At 36.2% G+C, this 24819-nt stretch overlaps 2 protein-coding genes across 13 annotated transcripts in view; one reads left to right on the top strand and one right to left on the bottom strand.

Annotated features, from left to right (window-relative positions):
• Positions 1–23464, top strand: part of CEP70 (centrosomal protein 70) — a 90666-nt gene extending 67202 nt beyond the window's left edge. For 8 of the 11 annotated variants that reach the window (XM_087870229.1, XM_087870224.1, XM_087870226.1 and 5 more), the window contains 7 exons: positions 892–1062; positions 6168–6314; positions 6487–6706; positions 6817–6931; positions 8192–8271; positions 10301–10410; positions 10965–23464. In XM_087870229.1, the coding sequence (XP_087726355.1) occupies positions 892–1062; positions 6168–6314; positions 6487–6706; positions 6817–6931; positions 8192–8271; positions 10301–10410; positions 10965–11000 (879 nt within the window). In that variant the 3' untranslated portion in view covers positions 11001–23464. The remainder of the gene's footprint in view (positions 1–891; positions 1063–6167; positions 6315–6486; positions 6707–6816; positions 6932–8191; positions 8272–10300; positions 10411–10964) is intronic. The other 3 variants (XM_045791856.2, XM_087870231.1, XM_045791863.2) reach the window with 3 other exon arrangements.
• ESYT3 (extended synaptotagmin 3) overlaps positions 20530–24819 on the bottom strand; it is a 44786-nt gene continuing 40496 nt past the window's right edge. Inside the window, exons 21-23 of one of the 2 annotated variants that reach the window (XM_045791855.2) lie at positions 22012–22117; positions 21158–21207; positions 20530–20804 (exon numbers count right to left, since the gene is read on the bottom strand). In XM_045791855.2, coding sequence (XP_045647811.1) covers positions 20768–20804; positions 21158–21207; positions 22012–22117 — 193 coding nt within the window. In that variant the 3' untranslated portion in view covers positions 20530–20767. Of the gene's footprint in view, positions 20805–21157; positions 21208–22011; positions 22118–24819 lie in introns of those variants that run through there. The other variant, XM_087870222.1, reaches the window with a different exon arrangement.

The raw sequence follows: 24819 nt of genomic DNA, 5'->3' as shown, positions 1-24819 counted from the left end.
AGAGTCTTTTGTGGTTCCATACAAATTTTAGGATTATTTGTTATAGCACTCCGAAAAATGCTTTTCATTGCATTGCATTGATAGGGATTGCATTAAATGCATAGATTGCTTTGGGTAGTATAGACATTTTAACAGTATTTGTTCTTCCAATCCATGAGTATAGAATGTCTTTCTATTTCTGTCATCTTCAGTTTCTTTCTTCAGTATTTTACAGTTCTTTGAACATTTCCAACATTTGAACTTTAACTGAAGTTACGAAACAACAGGAAATGCCCCCTTTTAACACCTGATTTATTTATTTATTTTTTTTTTTTTTAAAGATTTTATTTATTTATTCGATAGAGATAGAGACAGCTAGCGAGAGAGGGAACACAAGCAGGGGGAGTGGGAGAGGAAGAAGCAGGCTCCCAGCAGAGGAGCCTGATATGGGGCTCGATCCCACAACTCCGGGATCACGCCCTGAGCCGAAGGCAGACGCTTAACCGCTGTGCCACCCAGGCGCCCCCTAACACGTGATTTAGCTTAAATATGAGGAGATAGAGAAATGTGAGACGCTAGCTAAGGGTGTATTGATGATTTTTTTTTCCCCCTGTGTGGATTATAATAGATATTCATAATATACTTTAAAGTCCAAATCATTTGAAAATGTATTTTAGCTTTTCTTTGAAGTCTCTGGTTTTCATTAGAACTTACATGTTTAATTCTGTTGATAAAACTGCTGTATTTCCAAAACATTAAAAGTGTCAGTCCTATTAAAGAACCTCTTAATGCAAAAAATTAATTCTGAAAATGATCATACATTGACATTTTAATGCACTGCCTTAACCTAAAGCACTTTGATAAGACTATGATAAACATTTCAACTTAAAAACATTCTTTTTTTTTTTTAAGGTTCTAAATAGCATCAATTCAATTGTTCACAATCCAAGAGCTCCAGTAATAATTTATAAACAGAGCAAAGGAGGAGCCCAACATTTTAATAAAGATCTTGTTCAGGATTGTGGATTTGAGCATCTTATTCCTATAATAGAAATGTGGGCAGACCAACTGACTTCCCTAAAGGTAAGGGGTTGAATATTTTTTACATGCTTTGAAAATCTATTGGAGTCTCTGGGCTTTATTAATAGGACTAGGCTTCATTTTTTGTTTGTTTTAGCTGTAAAGCTTAGCTTATTTAAAACTTGGAACTTGCTATTTACCGTATCAGTTTTAAGTACTACCTATCTGATGTTGTCATTATATAAGCTTTACCCCCTCTAAAGTTCTACTAAAGACTTTTTTAGGCCTGTTGCCATGTTGAAAATCTGTAGTAGATCTGTTTTGCACTTCTGGGTCCTTCCCTGTTCTACCTTCATCTTCCTCATCCATGCTACAGATTTTCGTGGCCCTTACTCCCCTTAAGATGTAATGTTTTATCCTTCATTCCATTTTAATTGGGTTTTTTTTTCTTCCTCTTTATATTTTAGATCATTTTCCTTCTTTCAAAACTGTCCAGATCTGCCTATTCTGTAGAACAGTTAATAGTTCAGTAGCAGCCAGTACTACTTTTACCTATTCTATTTATCCATGGAAGATAAAAATTTCTTCACTTTCTAGTTATTATGCATTCTTTATCATGTATTTTCAGGTTTTTCAGTTTTTTCTCGAGTAGTTCACTGAAAGGTGAATTGCTAAAGTCATTAATAGTTTCTGTTCCCTTTAATCTTTAGATTTTTCTTTCTTTTTTTTTCTTTTTTAGAGGGAGGGGAGGGGCAAAAGGAGAGGGAGAGTGAGAATCATAAGCAGGCTCCGTGGAGGCATGGAGCCTGACACAGGGCTAGATCCCACCACCCTGGGATCATGACCTGAGCTGAAATCAAGAGTCAGACACTTAACCGACTGAGCCACCCAGGCACCCCGATCTTTAGATTTTTCAGTAACTAAAATATATAGCACTACCACTGTTCATGAAGATGCGATTCAGTAACGGTATTTGCCAACAGAAGCCTTATTGCATGAAGTATAAATGATACAGAAGATACACGTAAGAATGTATAAGCTTTATGAGTTTCACCTTTTTTTAATTCTCTGATATATCCCAAGGAACCTCCTGATACATAATGAGTGCTTAATATTTGTCAAAGAGTGAAGCAGAATAACAAATTCCAAGACAACAAAATGAAGATGATGACACTGAATTTAAAAAATTAATGAAAACGGGCGCCTGGGTGGCGCAGTCGTTAAAGCGTCTGCCTTCGGCTCAGGGCGTGATCCCGGCGTTCCGGGATCGAGTCCCACATCGGGCTCCTCTGCTGGGAGCCTGCTTCTTCCTCTCTCACTCGCCTGCTCTGTTCCCTCTCTCGCTGGCTGTCTCTCTGTCACATAAATAAATAAAATCTAAAAAAAAAAAAAAAAAATTAAAAAATCAATGAAAACATACCTGTAACTGATGAAAGAATCTTCACATTCAGCCTAATTTCTCCTTCCCTTTTTATATAGGAATCAGGTACAGCTATAAAATAGAAAACGTTTTAATTGAGTGATAGTGTTAGATTAATATACCTATCTTATAGACCTAAGTCTCCAGTTTATATCTTAACAGAGGGTAAATAATTAGTGGTTAATTATGTAAAACCAGTCACTGCTTGTCAGGGGGTTTTCCCAGTAGGAGGAAATAGTGCTAACACCACTTTAAAAAGATTTATTTATTTATTTTAGAATGAGCAAGTGAGCAAGTTGGGGGAGGGGCAGAGGAAGAGAATCCCCAAGCAGACTTCTTGCTGAGCAGGGAGCCCAATGTGGGGCTTGATCCCATGATCCATCAGATCATGACCTGAGCCAAAACCAAGAGCCAGACATCTAACTGACTGAGCCACCCAGGTGCCCCATTGTGCTAACCCCACTTCAATTCCTCTCAAGGAAGAGGGGCTAGAACATGCCCAGCCTTCCTAAGAGAAGGTAAAAGACTAGAAGAGAAAGGAGACAAAAGGAAGAATCAAATAAGTGGATAGTTACTGATGATTTACTATGTTTAAGGCACTGGGGAGGTAATCAGAAAAGGTGAACATGGGGCACCTGGGTGGCTCAGTCAGTTAAGCATCCAGCTCTTGGTTTGGCTCAGGTCATGATCTTGCAGTTGTAGGATCAAGCCCCTCATTGGGCTCTGCACTCAGCATGGAGTCTGCTTCACATTCTCTCTCCCTCTCTCTCTGCTTCTTCCCCTGCTCATGCTCTCTTTCTCTCAAATAAATTAAATAAAATCTTTTTAAAAAATGAACACAAGATTCAGACTAATTGGAGAGAAAACTGGGGCGCCTGGGTGGCACAGCCGTTAAGCTTCTGCCTTCGGCTCAGGGCCTGATCCCGGCGTTATGGGATCGAGCCCCACATCAGGCTCCTCCGCTATGAGCCTGCTTCTTCCTCTCCCACTCCCCCTGCTTGTGTTCCCTCTCTCGCTGGCTGTCTGTATCTCTGTCGAATAAATAAATAAAATCTTTAAAAAAAAATTGGAGAGAAAACTTACTAAAAAAAAAGAAATAAAATTTAACCATTCAGGATATCATTCGAGGAAATGAATGCCATAAAAACAGCACATGAAAGGAGGCACGTGGGTGGCTCAGTTGGTTGGTTAAACATCTGCCTTCAGCTCAGGTCATGATCCCAGAATTTTGGGATTAAGCCCTGCATCAGGCTCCCTGCTCAGCGGGAAGCCTGCTTCTCCCTCTCCTTTGCTCCTCCCTCTGCTTGCGCTCTCTTGCTCTTTCTCAAATAAATAAATAAAATCTTAAAAGCAAAAAAACAGCCCGTGATGAAGTGCCAAGTGAATGAGGTAGATGACTTGCACTCCAGATTCTGAAGGAAGAAGAACCCCCAAGAAAAGCTTTACAGTGGTGGTGAGTTCTTGCTTCTGTATAGTTTTTCCAGTAGAAGGAGACAAGGAGAGAACACTTTGTAATCAGAATATTCTGAGGATCGCTGAGAGGAATTTAGTGGCTCTGCCACTGAAGTAACTCATGGATTTTAGGCAGTGCTTTAGATATTTATTACTGAAGAATCAGAATCCAAATTGAGAAACTACGTAAGTTTTTTGTGGCCTTATATGAAAGGTTTTCTATATTGTAGTAGCCTTTAAGGTTGGGACAACCATCTTCCTAGATTAGTTTTTTTTCTCAGGTTAGATTTGGCTTAAAAGAGTAGGATGTTGGAAAGGCATGAAGGAGCTGTCTGCTTTCTTCCTCTCTTCCCGCCCACCTTTCTGGGAAAGTTCAGCTAGATACTGTTGCTTTCCCAACCGTGTATGCTGTTGTGCCTTGTGGCTTTCTCATTCCCCAGTGCTCCAGAGGCCTGCTGTAGAGACAGGACATTGGTTGTACCTCTACATCCCCACAGCTGAGCAATGTGGAGAACGTAAGAGACCCTCCTTTAGATTTTTCAGGGCTTGATGGACAACCATCGTGTCACTGCCAAGTAGACCACGACAGCTCTTTATCTTAACTAATACTTTATTCCCAAGCAAAATTTGTATTTGGTGTGCTTTTTACTGAAGACCATTTCTTTATAATTGCACCTTGTTAATGGAGCACTGGTTAATGAAGGTATTTATGCTGCAACTTCCTACGACTTCTTCAAATTCTAGTGGCACTTATTGTTTAAAACATTCACTTGATATTGATGTGTTGCCTTGAATTGCTGAAATAGTAATTGCCTTCTTAACAAGTGAGAGGTTACAGATATCAGTATGTGAGGTCTGGGCATTCACTGGAGAATGATAAATAAGTGGAAGACTAAAAGTGTTGGAAAAAGAATTTCCTGTACTTCTTTCTGTATTTTAGGGTTGCACTGTCTAATATAGTAATCACTAGCCACGTGTAGCTTTTGGTCACCTAAAATGTGCTAGTCTCAAATGAGATGTGCTGTAAGTTTAAAATACCTACCAGATTTAAAAGACTTAGTATAGAAAAAAAAATATTGATTATGTATTAAAATGATAATATTTGGATATAGTGGGTTAAACCAAATATATTATTAAAGTTAATGTTACCTGTTTCCTTTTACTTTAAGTGTGGCTACTCAACAATTTAAAATTACTTTGACTTACAGTGGTACTTTAATAGTGATGTAATGGGACAGATGGTAGCTATACATGTGATGAACATAGCATAATGTATAAACTTGTCAAATCACTAAGTCATGTATCTGAAACTAATGTAACATTGTGTTTCAACTATCCTATTAAATAAGTAAATAAAGTTACTCTGACTTATATTACATTTCTTTTGGACAGCAGTGTTCTAAAGGGCCAAGCACTGTGCCATGCACATAGATGCGCAGTAAATGTTTATCTGTTGAACAGTTTTAAACTTCCAGTAGCTTTGCCCGTTGTGCACAGCTTAAAATAAATTAGGAGAACCTGTCTAGTCCAAGAGAATTAAGCAGGCTGTCATGACGATTAATAGAATTAATTTAATTTAGAATCTTTTAAATTAATTATTTTTTCAAATTAAAACCTGCCTAGAAATAAATGCTGTAATGGATGAATATTGAAAACATTATCCTAAGTGAAGGAAAGCCAGTCACAAAAGGCAACTTATTATATAATTCCACTTTATGTGAAATGCCCAGAATAGGCAAATCCATAGAAACAGAAAGTAGGTTAGTAGTGACCCAGGTGCTGGGGATAGGAAAGAATGGGGAATGGCAGCAAATGGGTATGGGATTTCTTTTTGTGGTGATGAAAATATTCTGAAATTAGATAATGGTGATGGTTGTACATCTCTGTAAACTGATTAAAATTACTGAATTGAACACTTATAGAGAATGAATTTTATGTGAATTATATCTCAATAAATGTTACAAAATTATTCAAGACCAAAATATAAAGGATAAGCTTATTTTTTATCCATCAATAGTTCAAAAATACTTAAATAACATACACTACTAACAAATAACATCATTACTTTAAATACCCAGATTTGAGATAGTCAATATATCATGTTTTTTGTAAGCCTTATATTTACCTAGAGAAAACACATTTAACAGACTTTTTCTAGATTGGCAATGGTATTTTTGAAAAAGTACTGATGATGGTTTATATATATTAAACCTGCCTGGATAATTATATTTTATTAGCATTGTTATGAAAACTTTTTTAAGGTCAATAATACCATGTTGTTTCTTTTGTTATAAAGGATTTGTATAAGTCCTTGAAGATACTATCTGCAGAACTGGTGCCTTGGCATAATTTAAAAAAGCAGGATGAAAATGAAGGTATCAGAATTGAAGATCTGTTGTTTATAGTAGATACCATGTTAGAAGAAGTTGAAAATAAGGAAAAGGTAATGCTTAATACTTATGTAAATGTTGACATTTTAATGTAATCTTATCTTAAAAACTGATAGTGATAAAGATATTGATATTTGTTCTACTAATATTCTTTTTCTCTTTTAAAGTTTTAAAGTCTTGGGATTATTTTAACATGTGACCTGTTTCTCCCTCTCTTTTGGACAGGACAGCAATATGCCAAACTTAAAAACTTTGCAAGCTATTGTTTCTCACTTCCAAAAGTTATTTGATGTGCCTTCTTTAAATGGAGTCTATCCTCGAATGAATGAAGTTTATACTAGGCTTGGAGAAATGAACAATGCTGTGAGAAACCTCCAAGAACTCTTAGAATTAGGTGATGACTCTGTCCTTTCTGGCCCCCGTTTAATTCCTAATAAATCAACAAGTAGGTTAAAAAATTGAAAAGTAAAAAAATTAAGGATAACTAAAGCATAAAATATTTGATTTAATAATGATGAAATTGTCTTTTAAAATATCGTTTTATTTCTCTTTCAGATAGTTCATCCTCATTGTGTATGTTGGTGAACACAGTTGGAAAATTGTGTAGGCTGGTTAATGAGGATGTGAATGAACAGGTTATGCAGGTATTGGGACCTGAAGACCTCCAAAGGTATTTATTTTAAAAAGTATCTTCCACAATGCTTGGATTGGTGAAATTAAAGACTTTCAGAACTTCACAAGTTATTTACCTTTCCTGTTTGGGATAGCATCTTTTAAATAATTTGACAATCTAAAATAATCTCACGAACCTTATTGATGGAGAGAATGCCAAGCATTTTCAAGATAAAAATAGATTATAGGGCCTGTAGGTTTACGTAGAGTGGCTCAGGACTCCAGCATTATTGCTATAAGCCTGTTTCCAGGGGAAATTATATATGGAGAAATTCACACCTTGTTTGCAACTTCATGTTAGTGTTCAGAATAGATAAACAAGTACCATTTTTAGTACACTACCATAGATCGCTTAGTAATTGCTAACAGTGTATTTATTATTTGATTAGAAGATGAATGTTGAGTTTTTTTTTAAAGCTAGTTCTCTCTAAAATAAAACCTGATTTTTTTTTTAAATATGGAAACATAGCCATACTTAAAGCAACTCTTCCACCTCCCCCCCGCAATTATATACTGCAACATATGGGAAGAGGAACACGTACATATACCACCTACTCCGTATATTCTGAGAGTTTTCTAGGAAGCTCTGACACTTGAGTTTTCCAATACTTGATGCTTTTAAAAGAAACATATACCTCACTATTAGTCTTTTTCCTCTTCCCACATTTATACTGGTGATTGATACTTAATGTTTAATAGAATATGGGATATAAAAAGAACAATTTTTAGGGGCGCCTGGGTGGCACAGCAGTTAAGCGTCTGCCTTCGGCTCAGGGCGTGATCCCGGCGTTATGGGATCGAGCCCCACATCAGGCTCCTCCGCTAGGAGCCTGCTTCTTCCTCTCCCACTCCCCCTGTTTGTGGTCCCTCTCTCGCTGGCTGTCTCTCTCTCTGTCAAATAAATAAATAAAATCTTAAAAAAATAACAAAAAAACCCCCAAGTTTTAGAAAATGTTAAAAAGCGAGGTCTCTTAAAAATTCTCAAGCTAAATGGAAAGATTTCTACTTTAGGAAAGTTAAATTTGACTTTAGGAACACATGTTTACACTGATAATAAGAGATTTTTTTTTTTTTTTTTTTTTTAGAAAAGTGGTATTAGATGAAAAAAGACCTTAAAAAGGAAGGATTGCAGTAAATGATTATTAAATTTATATTGAAATTAGGAAATTTCTTTCCATTTTGAAAATGTTTTATTTCAATCAGATGCAAGAACCTTAAGTTGGAAATTCAGTGTAAACTGTGCATTTTTTTTTAAAAGCATTATCAACAAACTGGAAGAACATGAGGAATTTTTCCCAGCATTTCAGGCATTTACTAATGATCTACTTGAAATCTTAGGTAAGATCTTTGTTGTTGGTGGTTAAATTTCGAGTCTTAAGATGTCAGTGGTTTTGAGGAATGAGTGTTCCTTAGTCGCCGTATTAGTGATTTTACGTAGAGTGTTTTGGTAGAAAGTGTCTAAAAACCACTAGCAGTTCTGGAAATACACTCCTAACTTGTAATTAGAGTTGGTTGAGGTTGGTCTACAAAACAGAGAAGCACATATCCTTTAAAGAGCTAGGGGCTGCCTTTATTTTGAAACCATAAAATGAGAAATGGTATTACTCTGGCTAGGCCCAGTTTAACCCTGACTCTGGTATGGACTAATTAGAAATTTTTGTAGAATTTATGATCTTGAAGGTGTTTAGTTAATTTTTTTTTCTTCCTTCTTTTTTTAAGATAGAACTTACCTACTGTGTTTTTTAAAATATACAAATTAAATTTCTTTCTCAGGTGATAAGAAGTAATGTAAAGTAAACATCTGTAGAAAGAAAGACAAATTTATAAATCTGTAGAAGGGAAAAGATGTATTCTTGGTCAGATTGAAGGTTTTGTTATTAGTATTATCTTTTAAAGGGGAAAAAAATGTAATTTGCTTAGGAATCATAGGCAAAATAGAGACCCAAGGCTCTTATTTTAAGTGTGATTATATATGGCTGTAAAAGTAATTTATCTTACTATTAAGAACACTCTAAGGTTTAAAGTATTTATTCACTGGTGAATTTTTTTTCTATATAATTTGAAAGACTTTTTTTTTTTTTTTTTTTAAATAATGCCTCCTTGACATAGGAAATTAAATTAGAAGAGGAGGGGTGCCTGGCTGGCTCAGTGGAAAGAGCCTGCAACTCTTGATCTTGGGGTCGTGAGTTCAAGCCCCACATTGGGCAGAGAGCTTACATAAAAAAAAAATAAATTAGAAGAGGAAATGAGGTTTAGTAGAAGATAAGGGAATGAGTAAATTAAAATTTGTTATGAATAAATGAAAAGACTAGGAATATCTAGCCTGGTAAACATAAAGGAAGTTTTGTGGCCAGTTTTATGTAGACTGTGGAAGCAAGGGCGACAGTGACTGAATGTGATTTAGGCATGCTCATATGTTTGAAGAGATCATAGCAAGGGAAAATGTAATTTGAAAGCTAAACTTAAGATGAGACATGAAATTGTAGAAATATGTTGCCTCATATCTCGAAGACCCTCGTTTCATAGAATAATATGATCTTACTTGCTTTGGGGTAGCAGTTTAAACAGGGAGGTTCTCATCATTAATAAACATTTTAATAGGTGTGCGGGTAGCACTTATTTTAGAATCCTTCTATAGAAACTTCCTCTCAGGTATTATGACACTCAGCTTGGTTCATGGGGGGTCATTCACTTCAAGAAGCCATGTCCCCTTGCAGATGAACTCTGTATTTATGTCACAGTTGAAATTCTGGAATTATATATGACACTTAACATTGGGAAAGTTAAATCTGTTTGGCAAACATAACTATTTTTATTATTACTAGATGTCATTTTAAGCATCAGCTACAGAGTGTTGTACTGAATACCAGATGTGGAGAAGGACTTTTTCTCATATAAGTGGTGTGATTAGCTGAGAATATTCTCACATTAGCCAATATCCTTCTCTGTAAGGTTCATTTATAAGGCAGATATCTCATTTAGTGAGAAAACAGGTGTGATTTCAGAATGGGGTTCAGGGAATAACTTGATCTTATTATGATGCAAGGTGTGAATCAAATTCTCTGTTGGAGATTTGCTTATATTTTTTTCTGATACCTTGACACTTTGTAAGTGGATCTAGATAAGTATTCTGACTGAAGTCAGGGGCTTAAGTAGCATCGGCTATCCATTTAGGTTAAAGGAAAAGCAACCAAAATTCAGCTAAACATGGAGGAAGTGAGCATGTTTTATATAAAGGAAAATGAGTTTATAAACAGTGGCCTAGCAGAATAAGGTGGAAAAAAGTGGTAAGAATCTAGAGAACTTGCCACTGGGGCTTGTAGGGCTGGAGCCTAGATAATGAGAGAAAAGGACCTTGCTTCTCCAGGGTCCAGGAGCTTTCAGACAGTGAATTTAACAGGCTGGTTGGAAGAAGACAGAAAGAAAAATCAAATTCACAGGGAACCTGGCAGAGAAGAACCTGAACTAGTTGATCCGGTAAGCCGGACCAGTTAAGTAAGCTCTACAACACATTGCATCTGAAATTTGTACTTTGCCTCACACTTTTTATTAGATAGATATGTTTCATCTAATATCTAATGAGAAATTTTTCCAGTAGAATTAAGGAGAGGACTATGTTCCATGAGAAGAAATCATTAAGCGCTCAGACGGGGACCCAGAAAAGAGGCAGTTTTTACCTAGGATTTCACCGTGTGGGCTCACCCATGTAATTACATAGATTTAAAGCAGCAATAACATATCACAAATGTGGCCAGTAGGATCTCTTAATAAGAGCACACTGCTAGTGAGATTAATATGAGAGTCAGAGGATACTTAGGTATATGGTAGCTTTACACGCAGATGCCCTGTGAAGCATCTGTGTCTGAATCAGTGACACTCTTATCATCACCATTACAGAAAAATTTCATGTGCATGAAAGTGCTAGTGTTGTTGCTTTTGCGTTTGAGGTTTGCTTTGCTTAAAGATTCTCATTTCATCTGAACCTATCACTAGATAAAGCTCCTCTTTCCTTATTCTTGTTTTTCTTACAGAAATTGATGACTTGGATGCCATTGTACCTGCAGTAAAGAAATTAAAAATACTTTCATACTGAAAACAAATCAAATCATTTTTTACTGTGTAAATTGCATTCTTAACATTCTGAGTATTTTGTAGGATTGATCTTGCTTTGAGACAAGGGTTATAAATGTATTCATATTTACTCTCAGAATTCATCCCCTTCTTAGTATTGGGTCCTTCCCATCTATATTTTTATTAACTTTGAGCTTCTTATATAGAAAACATTGTAAGCTAAAGTGGTAAGTTGACTTTAAGTCCTTTAAACATTTCTTAAGGAATTCTTCAGTGCTTAAAGTTTAAGACTTGTTTTAAACTATAGCGTGTGAGTAAAACAAATTCAGAGGGGTTGCAAATAATAAAATGGTTGTATTTAAGTTGAGGGTTTAGTGACCTTTTTGATTCTGGGAACAAGGATTGCCGGTGGCTCTCTTGAATTCAGGCAATAAGAACTGATTGCTTTCTTGGCAAGGAAATGGCACATTCAATTAAGATATCCCTCATGGCGTTGCCTTTTCAAAGCAGGAGGAAGAAAAGGAAGAAGGAAAAAATGTTTTATCATTGTGTTAGGATAGAAAATGAATTATGACATAATATAGATGAGTAGATAGTAGTCTCATTTAAAAAAGTATCTTTCTGCAATCTTGATGTAATATACTTTTTATAAGGACATGAAATCTTAAATAAAGTTTTTGTGAAGAATTTCCAAATATAAGTGTCCTCAGTGACTTATTTATATTATGCACAAATAATCTTATTTTCTTACAAGGCTGAGCCTTGCTGTATTTTATTTTATATAAGAATACTTTTCTTGCTGCTTTCTGCTCATTCTCTGTTCTCAGTATTCAGTCTGAGTTTTTAAGGGACCAGTGTTACTGCACCCCCTCCCTCGCCGTTCTTTTATAAGTAGCAGGCCTAGGCTCTTTCTAGATTTAAAATTCTTTGTTTTGTTAGGCTGCAGTTACATTTCTAAACTGTAGCCCACAATTTGTGAAAGAATCTGTGTCTTTGAGGGTTAAGTAGACAAAGTAATTGGATATTCAATAATGTAAATACTCTGAGTTGATTAGATTACTCCAAGAAATTGCTGTGAGGCAGTTTGTAAATCTAACGGTATTTGAAAGGAAGAAATGTAATTTAAAATTTATGTTAATTTAAATTTTGTTAGCTAGTTTAAGAGCCTCTGGTTAGCTCTTAGTTTAAAACAGGTTTTTAAACTCTTCCTCAGAGGCCTCAGAGTTTTTTTGGAGGGTCACTGAGTGGGACAGTGCCACTAGGTGGAAGAACTGCAGACTCTCTCTGTCAGCTCTACTTATACCCAGTTTTAATTATTTAAAATATAAAGTACTGCAATTATCGTTTAGCTCCTTTTTAAAACATTTTAATATATAATTGACTAATAAGCTGTACATAAAGTATACAATTTGATAAGTTCTGATGCACACACATATATATACCCATGAAACCATCACCACAATCAAAATACTAAACATACCTCATCTCTCCAAAAGTTATCTCTTTGCCCTTGGTAATCCTACCCAGCCCCCTCCTATCCCCTAAGCAACAATTGATCTGCTCTAGGTCACTATAGACTTATTTGCATTTTATGGGATTTCATGTAAATGGAATCAAACAATTTATTTTAAAAAGTTTTTTCTTTTTTTGTCCTCTTTTACTCAGCATAATTATTTTGAGATTTTTGCATGTTTCATTTATTAACAGTTCATTTCTTTTTATTGCTGTGTAGTATTCCATTGTATGAATATACCACCGTTTGATTATCCATTCACTTATTGATGGAAATTTTAGGTATTTTGAGTTTTTTACTACTACAAATAAAACTGCTATAAACATCTTGTTCAGATCTTTGTATGGACGTATACCTGATATCCAGTGTCTTGAAAACTTTCATATATTTTGTCTGTTCTTTGTTTTGTTTCTGGTTTGTACAGGTGGAAGTAAATTTGGTATCTGTTACTCCATCCTGGTTAAAAGTGGAAGTTTAGAAGTATTAGGTCTGAAAATATATAGGGTTTCTTAGGTTGTCTTTTCATTATTTTTTCTAATTGATTGCGTCGTAGTCAGAGAACTTTTTTTTTTTTTTGGTATTAAGTCTTTGGAATTTGTTGAAACTTTCTTTGTGATTTTCTATGTGGTGACATTTATACATATTCCACTTGTTGCTTTAAAAAAAGCTTCATCTCTATTTGATATATACTGCTATTAAATTGTTTAAATCTACTTCATTTCTATCAACTTTTTTGTCTTCTTGTTAGTTTATGGGAGATACTGAAATTTTTCTGGATTTGTCAAATTTGTTTTATGTATTTCAAGCCTATTTACATGTACTCATAAATTCATAGTTGATAATATTTTCTCAATTAATAACTCTGTTGCTACTCATGCATTTCACCTTGAATGCTGGTTTGCCCTTTTAATAGTTGTTGGATATTTATTTTTCCTTTTTCATTTATTTACTACTCTTTTATTGTAAAATATAACACATGCTAAAAATGGTATAAACCATAAATGTCAAGTATAATGAATGATTATATGGTGAATACCCATGCAACAATAAAAAAATAGAACATCACCAGCACTCCAAGATACACCCCCCATGTCCCTTCTCCCAAGGGGTAACTATTAGCCTGACTTATGTTAGTCTCTTCCTTTTTTTTTTCTTTTTTATAAATAGCTTTGCCACTTTTATGTATGCCTAAACAGGTAAAACCTGTTTTTTTTTTTTAAAGATTTTATTTATTTATTCGACAGAGATAGAGACAGCCAGCGAGAGAGGGAATACAAGCAGGGGGAGTGGGAGAGGAAGAAGCAGGCTCATAGCGGAAGAGCCTGATGTGGGGCTCGATCCCATAACGCCAGGATCACGCCCTGAGCCGAAGGCAGACGCTTAACCGCTGTGCCACCCAGGCGCCCCTACCTGTTTTTGAACTGTATAAAAATGGTGAATCATATTCTTTTTAATGTTTGTTCTTTGGTTCAATCGTATTTTTATACTATTGATCCATATTGTTGTCTGTTAGTCCAGGTTTTTGTTTTCATTGGTGTCTAGTATTCCTCTATGAATATTACACAGTCCGTTTGTTCTGGCAATTGATATTTGGGTTGTTTCTTGTTCTTGGCTATTGTGAACTGCTGTTATGTATATGCATCCTTTTATATACCTCCTTTTACACTTGTGTGCAAGTTTTCTAGAATCAATATCCAAGAAGTAAAATTGCTGGGCCCTAGGGGAAACCACTTACGTATACTGCCGCAGGGGCTGTGGACCATACCATTGGAGGTAATATTCCTATAGATAATGAGGTCAGTGGAGCCTTGGGAGTTGTACATTGTGGCAGTTTTGATAGGGAATGCTTACCTTCAACTTCAGAAGAAAATGCCAAACTATTTTCCAAAGTGATTGTACCAATTTATATTCCCACCATCAATGTATGAGAGTTTCCACTTTTCCACATCCTGACCAATTGTTGGTAAGTCAGATTTTTAATTTTTTGCCATTGTAGTGTATAGAGTTATTATTATGGTTGTAATGTTTATTTCTGTGATTATGAATGAACTTAAGCATCTTTTCCTTTCTTGGCCATTTGTATTTCTTTTTTGAAGTGCTTAGGTATGTCCTTTGTTCATTTTCATATTGATTTGTAAGAGTTATATATTTTGGAAATGAGCCATTTGACAGTTATATGTGTAGCAAATGTTTTTTGCAATTCTGTGTCCTCTTTCCATTTTCCTATACAGTCAACTGTTGAACAACGTGGGGGCTGGGGGTGCCACCCTGCCCCCCTGCAGTCAAAAATTTGTGTATAGCTTTTGATTCCTCAAAAATGTAACTACTAATAGCTTACTGTTGACCAGAAGGAAGCCTTACTGATCATGTAAGCAGTCAGTTAACATATATTTAGTATGTTGTGTGTGTGTGTGTGTGTGTGTGTATGTATATATATATATATATATATATATATTTTTTTTTTTTTAGATTTTATTTATTTATTTGACAGAGATAGAGACAGCCAGCGAGAGAGGGAACACAAGCAGGGGGAGTGGGAGAGGAAGAAGCAGGCTCACAGCGGAGGAGCCTGATGTGGGACTCGATCCCATAACGCCGGGATCACGCCCTGAGCCAAAGGCAGACGCTTAACCGCTGTGCCACCCACGCGCCCCTGTTGTATATATTCTATACTGTACTCTTACAAGAAAGTAAGAGGAAAAAATGTTAAGAAAATCGTGAGGAAGAGAAAATACATTTATAGTACTGTACTGTATTTATGAAACAATAATCCACATGTAAGTGGACCTATGCAATTCAAACCCATGTTGTTCAAGGGTCAACTGTAGTTTCTTTTTGTGAACCGAAGAACCCAATTTTAGTATAGAGATGTATGGTCTTTACCTTTATAGTTTAGTGTTCGCTCTCTGTGTCTTATAAAATCTTTCCCTAGTCACAGTAGTAAAGTTATTCTCCTGTGTTATCTTATAGCTGTATAGTTTTGCCTGATCACATTGAGTCTAATCACCTGGAGTTGTTTTTGTTTTGTTTTGTTTTTTTGTTTTTTAATAATAATTTTTTATTACGTTAGTCACCATACAGTATGTTTTGTTTTGTTTTTAATGGAACTATAGTTGGCATACAGTGTTACATTGGTTTCAGGTGTACAACATAGAGATACAACAACTCTATACATTATAATATGCTCACCACAAATGTAGCTGTCCTCTGTCACCGTACAGTGTTATAACAATACATTAATTATATTTTCCATGCTTTTATCCCTGTGACATATACATTCCCTAACTAGAAGCCTGTACCTCCTACTCCCCTTCACCATTTTGCCCATCCCCCCCCACCTTTGCACTCTGGCAACTACCTGCTCTCTATTTAATGGATCTTTTTCTGCTTTTTTTTGTCTGTTCCTTTATTTTGTTTTTTAGATTTCACATATAGGTGAAATCGTATGGTCTTCCTCTGCCTAAATTGTTTCACTTAGCATAATACTCTTTAGGTCCATCCATGTTATCTCAAATGGCACAATCTTATCCATTTTTATGGCTGAGTAATTACATTGTGTATATATACCATATATTCTTTACTCATTTATCAATGGACACTTGGGTTGCTTTTTTTAAAATTTTGCTTTTAATGATTTTAAATAATGCTGCAGTAAACATAGGGTACATATGTCTTTTCAAATTAGTCTTTCATTTTCTTTGGGTAAATAGTAGTGGATTTACTGGATTATATGGTATTTCTGCTTTTAATTTTTTGAGGAACCTCAGTGGCTGTACCAACTTACATTCCCATCAGCAGTGGACAAAGGTTCCCTTTTGTCCACATCCTTGCCAAGCTTGTTACTTCTTTTCTTTTTCATACTAGCCGTTTGACAGGTAAAGGTAATATGTCCTTATGGTTTTGATTTGCACTTACCTGATGATTAATGACATTGAGCTTATTTTTTTTTAAAGTTATCTCTGCCCAACATGAGGCTCCAGCTCATGACCCTGAAATCAAGAGTCACATGCTTTACTGAGCCATCCAGTTGCCCCTGATGTTGAGCAGCTTTTCATGTGTCTGTCAGCCCTCTGCCTGTCTTCTTCAGAAAAATGTCTATTCAGGTCCTCCGCCCAGTTTTAAATTGGATTGTTTTTTTGTTTGGTGTTAAGTTGTATAGGTTCTTTATGTATTTTGGACATGAACTCCTTTCCAAATATATCATTTGCAAATATGTTCTCCCATTCAGTAAGTTGCTTTTTTGCTTTGTCCATGGTTTCCTTTGCTGTGCAAAAGCTTTTAATTTTTTATTTTCATTTTTATTAAAATATTTACTTTTTTGAGAGAGAGAGTGCGAGCTTGCACTAGCAGGGGGAGGAGAAGAGGCAGAGAGAGAATCTCACGCAGACTCCATGCTGAGTGTAGAGCCCAACACAGGGCTCAATCTCATGACCCTGAAATCATGACCTGAGTTGAAATTAAGAGTCAGACGAAAAGCTTTATATTTTGATGCACTCCCAGTAGTTTAATTGTTTTTGTTTCCGGTGCCTGAGGAGACATGTCCAGGATAATGTTGCTAAGTCCAATAGCAAAAAGATTACTGCCTATATTTTCTTGCAGGACTTTTATGGTTTCAGGTCTCACATTTAGGTCTTCAGTCCATTTTGAGTTTATTTTTGTGTATGGTGTAAGAAAGTGGTCGTTTCATTCTTTTGCCTGTAGCTGTCCAGTTTTCCCAGCATCATTTGACATTCTAGGCTTTAGTAGTTGGTTTATTGTGATTGTAAATATATTTAGAGGTCTTTTGACCATCTTCTTTTGTTTTTTCCTAATTATCATTTTTTCTGTGCTTTTTTTTTCCTTTATTTTTTGGGGGGTTGATTTTTCTCTATGACTTTTTCTTCTCCACTGTTGATTTAGAAGTTTTATAGTTCAGCTCTATTGATTTTTCTATTGTTACTCTATTTTATTGAGTATCTTAAAATTTTAAATATATACTTAGGGCCCAATCGGCAGACAAATCACGTTGCATAGGTAGCTAACAGGAAAATTTAAAACAAGAATTGCTAACTAGTAAAAGATAGTTAACTACCATAAAAGGGGATAAAAGAGGACTCTAAGAGGTACAGAACAGAAACTGCAGAAAGCAGATACTACCCTCAGGGCTACCCTCAGGGATAAAGGAGAGTGAAGAAAGAAATTGTGAAATTTGGAAGACTGCCTTCCAACTAGGCTGAGATTGAAAACTTTGAGGAGAGTTTTGGCGGCCATAGGAAGAAGCCTATTTGTGGGAAAAAACAAATGAAACAAAACAGAACAATCCAACTTGCTGGCTCTTGCTGAACCATGAAGGCCATGGTTATTGTGGCAGAGCCCAAGAACGTGAGCCAAGGGTAAACTGTGAGGGGTGCCTCAGTGACAGAGAACAGCCTTCACACAACCACCAGCTAGCTGCTATGGAAAACAGTAGAAACAGTAGGAAAAACAGTGCATCACTAGAAAAAAGAAAAGAAAAGCCCCTTTTTCTTGCTCCTCTGGCCTTGCAGTGTCTCTCCAATGCCCTCTATTAGGAAAGCCTAACATCAAGCCCCCTAGCAAGGAGACAAGTCTGGTGTCCCCCTGAATCACCAAAGTGCTGCAAAGATAGGTTAATTTGGAGCTGAGAGGTGATAAGCTAGTAACTGACCCAAATTTATATTTTTAAAATACAAAACTATCTTTAATTTCCTAAATAAGATTACGACCTGAACACTAACCTTCCACTGAACCAGCCCTCTTGTCCCTTTTTAAAATGTTAATACCAGCATTTTAGTGCCACTGTGTTTTTGAACCCAGTTTTTACAAAAATTTTTGGTTGCTTGCCTGTTTATATTTTGTAAGCAGTCAAGACTTAGGTTAACATTTTGTGGATTTCTTTGCTCCCCATTGCTTCCCATGTGCCACTTCTGAATATTACACTTTCTTTCTTGCTGAAATACATCTCAAGGCCATTTTTCAGATTGATGTTATCATGTATTTCATATTTTTAAAATTCCAAATTTATAATTTTGCCCATGAACTTCTTTTAGTGGGGCTTAACTGCTGCAGTGGTCCCACATGGGCGTGGCAATCCTACCAGCCAGTTTTGTGGTTGCCTATGTCAGGTTCGTGATTATAGGTTCTAAACCAATTTTCACATTAGTTTCAAGGTTTGGGGTTTCTATACCAAGTCAATTGTGTGTAATCTCAGACCCTGAGTTCCTGTAGGACAGATTAGTTGACTGCTTCCACCCAGCCATTCATTGTCCTCATTGGCAGCCAAGGTGTTTTCTGATACAAAACTTTTCAGGTTTCTTGTCCCTAACATAAGCCTTGCCTTCTGTCTAGAGTATGCTAAAATTCTGGTTCCTGTCAACACTTAAACTCCCCTTCAACTGCTTTAAATTTCCTCTTCGGACCATCACCAGGAAATTTACCTTATTTTCTTAATCAGCCATGTTTAAAATAAATGCCGTTCATGGTTTAAGTAGGTTTTCTCTGTATTTGGAAGGATAGGTTTTCACTTGTTGGCCATCTTAAACAGAAGTTGTTCTAGGGTTGCTAATACGCAGGATGTGATACATGATGCATTCCCTTAACCGTCTCTGATGCTTTGCCATTTTCAAGGCACATGTATTTAGAGAACATTCCAATGCCATCGTGAAGTGGACAGGCATCAGTTCCCTGATTTTGTTATGAGAATTTGTTACTCAAAATAGAAATCTTAGCAGAAACAAATTTTATTACACATCTACCATGTACTTAGCATAGTCTTGGATGATGGGGGTTGAAAATCAACTACAGTAACTTAGTTCAGCTGGATGGACAGTAAACAGAAACATAAATTTCAAACACAATATGAGTAGCTGCTTAGTGTGTGACCTTCATAGATATCTAATAAGCCCTTTTAAAAATTAAATGTTACAAGGCAGGGAATTATTAAAAATACACAGTATTGACAGTAAATGCTGTAGGAGTTGGGGGGAGAGACCATTTCAGTGTGGACTGGTGTAATAGAAGAGGTGGGTTTGAGACAAGGCTTTTGAAAGAGGATAGGGTTTGAGTAGACAGGATATGATATAGAGACTATTCTGGAATAGAGCATCTGCACATAAAGTAGCAAAACACTGGGGACTATATTGTTAGGTCTACAGGACAAATTAAGGAGTGGGTTTTATTCTTGTAGAAAACAGGAAATCATAGATAATTTTTAAGTGAGAGTAACACAACAAACTTTAAGATGTTACCCTTCTTTAGAAAAGAGGCAGTGAAGGCAGTGGGGGGAGGGGAACAGGAAACTGATGGCAGGGACTGTTGCCTGAGTGAAGAGAAAAGGATGTGAACTCAACAGTAGCTCTAGAATAACATCAGAGAGGATAAGAATATTTGGTGTTATAAAGTTTGAAATGCAAAAGAGGTACTTGTTTGTGCAATTTACACATTTTGCTTTTAAATGTTATTTAGGTGTAAAGCCATACCTTAGAAAAGTGGAATAGAATTGCCAAACCATCTGAGAGAGACAGAAGCTCCTTTTTCCTCTGGCACTAAAAATCTGGAGCAGTCTCTAGTGCTCCGCTGTGGGAGTGGAGATGTAGACCTGGGCCTGGGGTTTGGTTTGCTTTTTCCTATGGAAATGATGCTACATGCTGGAGTTTGGGGCCAGGCCATCCCACATTGGAGTATTTAGGTATATCATTATAACATTGTTGCCATCAGAAAGGTGCATTTTTAGTTCTACACTAGATACAGGAACAAATTTCCAGGCAGCGAAGTACCAGAGGTGGCAGAAGTAGCAGAAGGGCTTACGTGGTGGTGGCTTTTGGCACTTTTGGTGTGTATCACTTTCTATTTCCATAAAAGAAGCCTTGGTCAGTCACTTCCCAGGAATACTGGTAGCTGCTCCAGGAACAGACCTCCTTTACCCCTTATGTCTGAGACAGGACACTTTTGACATATACATTTGGGCAAATTCCAAGTTATATGGTATGTAATTACGTACAAAAAGAAATCGTCACTGAGGTTCTGATAATTTATTAGGTATGAATACCCCATTTCTTTCTGGATTTGAACAATTAAATCCAACCGAGAGAGCAGTACTTGCTTTTATATACGTTTACCTCTTCCTAATATTATCCAGTCATGTACTTAAATTTCACACAAAAATGTATGTATATATTTTCAAATGGCTGTTCTGATTTAAATTACAGAATATACATATGTACACATTTTAATACAAGGTGGTAAGGGTGCTCATCAGCTTCTGGGCTGTCCATCTGGAGTCAGCTCATACCTGTAAGACAGTTGGGTTTGGACTTGTGTTAGTATCCAGAGTGTATTGTGGTGGCAGCATCAGGACAAGCAGCCTCGTCTAGCCAGCCTAAGCCCCTGTGGGACTGGGAGAACCCATCTCTCTGTAAGTCAACCAGCCAGGATTAAGGCTAGAGCTTATAGAGGTCTGCTGGGTAATTAAGAACTGCAGGCAGAAAAGCCTTAAGTATAGATGATAATGTGTCTCCTTCCTTGATAAGCAAAGAAGCTGACATGTACTGAAAAAGGAAGAATTTTGGAGAAAGGTTATGTGCAGCTGTCGAGACAATGTCTTGAGTACTAAATCAGTGTGATAAAATTAAAGGGCTCACTTACCATCGTGAGAAGCCCTTAATCAGATCCTCTTTTGATAAGTCAATCAGTACCTAAACAAACACAAATAATCAGTTTCCTTCCAAAAACTGCATTAAATGGAAACGTATTGGGACAAATGGAATTGATCATAAAAAGGGCCTCCTTGGGTTTCAGTTTTGAGCAGGAGCTCTTTTTCTTTTAGCTCTCAACATGGAACCTCTCCAGAAGGGCAATATAGACACTGACCTCAGTGAACTGCTCTTTGGAGTTACAACTCAGAATTTATAAATGTTACTGAGAGAACAACTCGCCTTTACTCATGAACTGATTTGTAATTTTAAGCTGGACACAATAGTTGACTCAACTGTAAAAATGAGGATAATTTCACCTACATCATAGAAGCAGGATCTTAAAAAGATGATTATAAGAAGGTGTTTATTAAAATACAACTGCAGAGTATTGTACAAATATCATTCTTCTTGTCTGTGGCATCTTCCTGAAGATTATATTTTCTCTATTTCTACTTTAAGTAAAATCCCATCTCCACAAAAATCTTGATATGAGACCCAAGCTTCACACAGTGCTGTATTTATCAAAACAATACTTAATAGATGTTCAAATACTTGTGCAGTGATGAGTTTGGATAGATTCTCCAGTTTGTTAAAATAGTATTTATTATATTAATTTACACATCTGTTTTACTTTCAACAATATTAACACACACACACCCAAAAACCTCCCAGTGAGGCTCTAACCTCCTTGAAGCCAGTTCTGGTAACAGCCAGATGATCCCATCAGAATTTCTGCAAGGTGTTCCACCAATGAGCTCCAGAGTGCCGGGGGAACAGAGTACCAAGAGTCCCGCTTGTACTTACTTTTCCCAGCTCCTTCCTTCTGTGTGAGCCAAGCGGCCTACTGTTTTTCACGGCGACATCTAGCGACCTCTTCTTTACTTCTTCCATGGGAACAAAAAATTCAAATCTGTAAGATGCAAAAAGTCAGAAAGTGAGATTTACTTTTTTTTTAGACATATATTTTAATCATTCTTACTGAAAATCTGAAGTGTTTGATCCATTTTCCTACTTTTAAAACAGAAGATATAGACTATTTAGGGGACCATCTAGAACAGTGTTGGCTCGTAGCAGATATTTAGTGCATCATTATTACAGGTAATCACTATCGTATGCTAATCACAAGCCCTGAAAGTATCAAGAGGCTGTTTGCCTTTGTGAAGTGCTTTGGACTACTGTGCTTTGGGGTTTCTTACTTTCTCTGAGCCTACCCTGGTTGCCTCTCTTTCAGCTGCCCCTTCTCATTCTCAACAGTGCTTGCGCATAGGACCACCTCAACCCCCTACCTCCATTGTTTTTTCTGACCAACTAAGGACTAGGATGCTGAATAGTCAGGTGTATTGGAGTTTCTTAGAAAATAGTGGCCCTTCCCTCTTCTGCCTGTGGAGTAAGGCAGAGGAATCTTAGTGTACAGGCTTTGTCATGTACTCACAAGAGGCAACTGGAATGCTTCTGGGTATTTTTTGGATTTTTGTTTTTGAGGTAAGGGAACACTAATTTCAGGTGTTTAACAATGATCTGATATTTGTATATATTGCAAAATGATCACAAGTCAACAGCCATTACTATACAGTTATAATTTTTTTTCTTGTGACGAGAACAAGGTCCACTCCTAGCTACTTTCAAATATGTAATATAGTATATTATTAAATAGAGTCACCATGCTGTACATTATATCCCCAATACTTCATTTTATAAGTGGAAATTTGTTCCATTTGATCCCCTTTCCCTATCTCCACCCCCCAAGCACACTCCAACCACCGATCTTTATATCCACGAGCTTGGCATCTTTTGTTTTTTTTTGCTGTCTTTTATGGTTTTTTTTTTTCTTTTAGATTTCTACATATAAGTGAGATCATACAGTAAATCTTTTTCTGACTTATTTCACTTAACATAATACCCTAAAGGTCCATCCATGTTTTTGCAAATGGCAAGATTTATTTTTTATGGCCAAATAATATTCCATTGTGTATATGCCACATTTTCTTTACCCATTCACCCATCAGTGGACATTTAGGTAGCTTCCATGTCTTGGCTATTGTAAATAATGTTGCAGTGAGCATGGGAGTATGTGTATGTTTTTGAATTAGTGTTTTCATTTTCTTTGGATAAATATCCAGAAGTGGAATTGCTGGTGGTTCTATTTTTAATTTTTTTATGAAACTCTATACTGTTTTCCATAGTGCCTGCACCGATTTACATTCCCACCAACAATGTACAAGGGTTCCCTTTCTCCACATCTTTTTTTTTTTTTTAAGATTTTATTTATTTGACAGAGACACAGCAAGAGAGGGAACACAAGCAGAAGGAGAGGGAGAAGCAGTCTTCCTGCTGAGGAGGGAGCCCGACGTGGGGCTCGATCCCAGGACCCTGGGATCATGACCTGAGCCGAAGGTAGGCGCTTACGACTGAGCCACCCAGGCGCCCCTCCTTTCTCCACATCTTTACCAACACTTGGTAATAGTCATTCTAACAGGTATGAGGTGGTATATCATTGCGGTTGTGATTTGTATTTCCCTGATGATGAGTGATGTTGAGCATCTTTTCATGTGTCTGTTGGCCAGCTGTAGGTCTTCTTTGGAAAAAGGTTCAGGTTCTCTATCTTTAAATCAGACTTTTTTTGGTTTTGAATTGTATAAGTTCTTTGGCTATTTTGAATATTAACCCCTTATCAGATAAATGGTTTGCAGATATTTTCTCCCATTCAGTAGGTTGCCTCTTCATTTTGTTGACAGTTTTCTTTGCTGTGCAGAAACTTTAGTTTGAGGTAGTTGCACTTATTTTGGCTTTTGTTGCCTTTGCTTTTGGTGTCAAGTTCAAAAAATCCATGAAGTTCAATGTCAAGGAGCAATATTATTGCCTATATTTTCTTCTAGGAGTTTTATGGTTTCAGGTCTTGCATTCAAGTCTTTAATCCATATTGAGTTTATTTTTGTGTATGATGTAAGATTGTGGTCCAGTTTCATTAATTTAAACGTGGCTGTCCAGTTTTTCTAGCACCATTTATTGAAGAAACATTGTTTATCATATTAATTCATTATTGTCATAAATTAATTGACCATATATGTGTGGGTTTACTTCTAAGCTATTTTGTTCCATTGATCTTTGTGTCTGTTTTTATGCCAAAACCATATTGCTTTGATTACTATAGCTTTTTAACAGAGTTTGATATCAAGTAGTGTAATGTCTCCAGCTTTGTTCTCAAGATTGCTTTGGGTTTTTTTGTTGTTCCATACAAATTTTAGGATTTGTTCTATTTCTGTGAAAAATGCCATTGGAATTTTCAAAGAGATTGCGTTTAATCTGTAGATTGCTTTGGGTAGTATGGACGTTTTTAACAACATTAAATCTTCCATTCTATGAGCAGTAACTATCTTTCCATTTATTTGTGTTGTCTTCAGTTTTCTTCATTAATGTCTTGTAGCTTTCAATGTACACATCTTTCATCTCCTTGGTTAAATTTATTCCTAGGTATTTTATTCTTTTTGATGCAATGGTAAATGGGATTGTTTTCTAATTTCTCTGATAATTGTTAATGTATGGAAATGCAACAGATTTTTGTATATTGATTTTTGTATTTACACTTTACTGAATTTGTTGATTAGTTCTAAT

Source organism: Ursus americanus, chromosome 20 (genome assembly GCF_024610735.1).
Source record: "Ursus americanus isolate L20-20 chromosome 20, mUrsAme1.1.p, whole genome shotgun sequence".
Classification (NCBI taxonomy): domain Eukaryota; kingdom Metazoa; phylum Chordata; class Mammalia; order Carnivora; family Ursidae; genus Ursus; species Ursus americanus.
Note: the sequence above shows the minus strand (reverse complement) of the source record. Positions and strands in the feature narration are given on the sequence as shown.